At 34.0% G+C, this 2,990-nt stretch overlaps 1 protein-coding gene across 1 annotated transcript; it reads left to right on the top strand.

The window, feature by feature from the left end:
- Positions 1-452: 452 nt before the first annotated feature.
- Positions 453-1,882, top strand: LOC105626311 (RING-box protein 1A). The gene is made up of 5 exons (XM_012207612.1): positions 453-554; positions 869-896; positions 990-1,111; positions 1,189-1,274; positions 1,560-1,882. The coding sequence occupies exons 1-5, from the start codon at positions 462-464 to the stop codon at positions 1,570-1,572; spliced, it is 342 nt and encodes a 113-aa protein (XP_012063002.1). The 5' UTR covers positions 453-461; the 3' UTR covers positions 1,573-1,882.
- The last annotated feature ends 1,108 nt before the right edge of the window (positions 1,883-2,990 follow it).

Below are 2,990 nucleotides of genomic sequence, written 5' to 3'. Positions count from 1 at the left end.
AATAATAAGATATAATAAGATTAAGGGCATATATTCGTAATTTGTTCATATTTTAAGATCATCTTAAGTAATTTCTTAAGAAGATCTTAAGATACTAATACAACTAAGCCCTCTGATTGGTTTATGCGCTTATGCCTTATGCCATAAGCATTAGTTCGGATTTACAATAAGTGTTTTAAGTCTTAAGTCATAAGAAATTGACCACACTGATTGAGACCAGCTCCTGCTAGAAAGAAAAAGAAGAAAGATGATCTAGTGCAAAAGTTCAGCCAAAAAAGAACAAGCCTAAAAAACAGCATAAAAAAACATTTAAATATTTTGCCGAGACGCGCCAATGCGCGGATAAGTCCCTTGGAACGAATTAACCTTCGGAAGATCCGTTCTTGCTGTTCGGCCGGTAAATACTGCGCGACTGGCAGCGCCACTTATTTCGGTGCTTCTAAATTCAAGGCATTCAAGAAATGGCGACAACCATGGAGATAGACGATGACGAGTGTGATCTACCGACCTCCAGCAGCGGAAAAGGCGAAAAGAAGCGTTTTGAAGTGAAAAAGGTAAATGTCGACATGTGTATATAGAGCATGTATAATCGATTTCACTTGCAATCGCCGCGTGGCGTGAAACATAATTTCTAACCTCATTTGCGCAGTACGCTTTGTCACTCTGTGATTCGTCTTTATGGCACAATCCTGTTGTCTTTGCATTGTTTACTAAGGTCCGACTGCACCAACATTATTTTAACTTTAAGCGAGGCTCTCCTTCTGTTTTTCTGTCGACTTCAAGAAGAAAATAGAGAGAATTTAAATTCTCGCTTAAAATTGAAGTAATGTGTAATTAGGCCTCCTAAATCTAATTATGTCTGTTTCAGTGGAACGCAGTGGCATTATGGGCCTGGGGTAAGAACTATCGAGCATTATTACTGTACAGCATTCAAAATATATCATAATAATAAGCACAGACTTTCTAATGTAATTTCTTATATCTTTTAGATATTGTTGTGGATAATTGCGCTATTTGTCGTAATCACATTATGGATCTGTGTATCGAATGTCAAGCAAACCAAGCCTCTGCGACTAGCGAGGAGTGCACGGTAGCCTGGGGTGTATGTAATGTAGGTTTACAATATTTTGAGATTAGGATCGTCAAATTTTTACTTGAATCTTATTGTAATTGTATCTTTGTTCTTAGCACGCCTTTCATTTTCATTGTATTTCACGTTGGCTAAAAACACGACAGGTCTGTCCGCTTGATAATCGCGAATGGGAGTTTCAGAAGTGAGTAGAGCCTTGTTTAATATGTATAAATTTTGTTACATGTATATATTATTTTTGCCAAATTTTTTTATATAAAGTTAAAAATATTGATATATTAAATTTAAATATGAGTAGATATCTTCAATAAAAAGTTTAAACTTGTTTTTAGTTTGTAAAATTTTTAATAAAAAATTTTAACTTAATTTTTTAATACTTTAATTTTCTATATAATTTTTTATATATATAATAATTCTCTAAATATATATATATATATATGTATAACGATTTTATTATTTCTGTTTACAGATATGGTCATTAATCGGATGTATTCATTGTTCAAGTCAGATTTTTCTTTGTTATTCAACCATTAATACTCAAGACATTCAAAACTGACAAATTATTTTTTCATATGGAATATAATCTTTACAGAAAAATGATAAATGAAATGTATATATAAATGAAGAGGAAAATGTGTGGTAAAAAGTATAATCGAATATATCAAGTTTTTTAGTAGCAGACCAAATTTCAGGCAGTATAAGACTAATTCAGATTACAATAATCGTTAAATTATGTTAAATATGTACTTTATAGATTGTAAGTCTTATCTAATAAATAATGATTATGGCACGCTTCTGATGATTTATCAACATTATTTCTGACCATTTTTTAAATAGCAATCTCGATGAATCTTGTGATATTGCAAAATAATAAATTATCTATTGAAGCAAATGATTCTTAACATTTTTGATTAAAGATATAGGTACGTTTTTAAACACTATTGCGTTTTGTCATTGTATTCATCATTTCCTTTTTTTTATTTAATCGTAACTTTGATTAATTCGATCTTTCAAAGATTTCATCTAGCAAAAATTCCGTCCTGTTTTATCGTTACACAAATATGAAGGGAATGTGAAAGCGGTACTTTCTTTTTATCTTTAAATTACATCCTACTCCCACCACACATTCCTCTTCATCCGATAGTTTTAATTCTAATGTGTGAATCGCTTTGAAAAGAATTTTCATCAATCTTTTGTGCGAATCAAAGAATATATTTTGCATGTTAAATTTATTATCCTTAATTATTCACGACTTTGTTTAAACGAGATATCATACAACGTTTATAATGTGGTTCGCCTTAAGATATATTAATAGCAATGACATTTATTTAACATAGTTCGATATAATAGATCTTCATTACGCTCAAGGCGATTCCGCAAATCCGCCTCTATGCGGATACGTACTCCTTAACAAGATATAACGGGCACCTATCGTCGTTCATGACGTCATGTCGTAAGACCGATCGATCGTACCAAGATCATCTCTTGAATCCCTTTTCCAGTTCTAGGGCATTCAGCAGGAGACTGGCACAAGGCAGGCAATACTTATCAGGCGAGCGGAACTGGGGGTAGCCCCGACGAGTCGGCTTCTAATCTCGGCATACAGCGAAAATTACATCTCGCAGGATAGCTGAGAAGGGAAAACCAGTCGACATCCACCTAGAGAGAGAGAGAGCAACGGTAAGCTTTTTCTACCTCGATTCTCTGCCGTCTGGTTCTAGATCCTGCTGCCTTATTCGCGCGTGAGAAACAAAAAAAAATAAAAAGAGAGAAAAGGAGCAGTCTGCACCTGTTCTAAGAGAACTTATGAATAGTCAGGCAAGGGATGGGAACTAGGAGCGAAATATCACCGTTAGTTCAAATCCCTTCGAAGAAAGCGCGCACTTAACGGGAAGAACTC

Source organism: Atta cephalotes (genome assembly GCF_000143395.1).
Source record: "Atta cephalotes unplaced genomic scaffold scaffold00005, whole genome shotgun sequence".
Lineage (NCBI taxonomy): Eukaryota > Metazoa > Arthropoda > Insecta > Hymenoptera > Formicidae > Atta > Atta cephalotes.
This window is presented reverse-complemented; position numbering and strand designations above follow the sequence as displayed.

What these genes read in the sequence shown, in the direction of transcription:
- LOC105626311 (XM_012207612.1), top strand. Translation starts at nt 462, where the DNA reads ATGGCGACAACCATGGAGATAGACGATGACGAGTGTGATCTACCGACC. An exon ending in AGCGTTTTGAAGTGAAAAAG is followed by an intron (nt 555 to 868) that starts GTAAATGTCGAC and finishes TGTCTGTTTCAG; the next exon opens with TGGAACGCAGTGGCATTATG. An exon ending in TAGCCTGGGGTGTATGTAAT is followed by an intron (nt 1,112 to 1,188) that starts GTAGGTTTACAA and finishes CTTTGTTCTTAG; the next exon opens with CACGCCTTTCATTTTCATTG.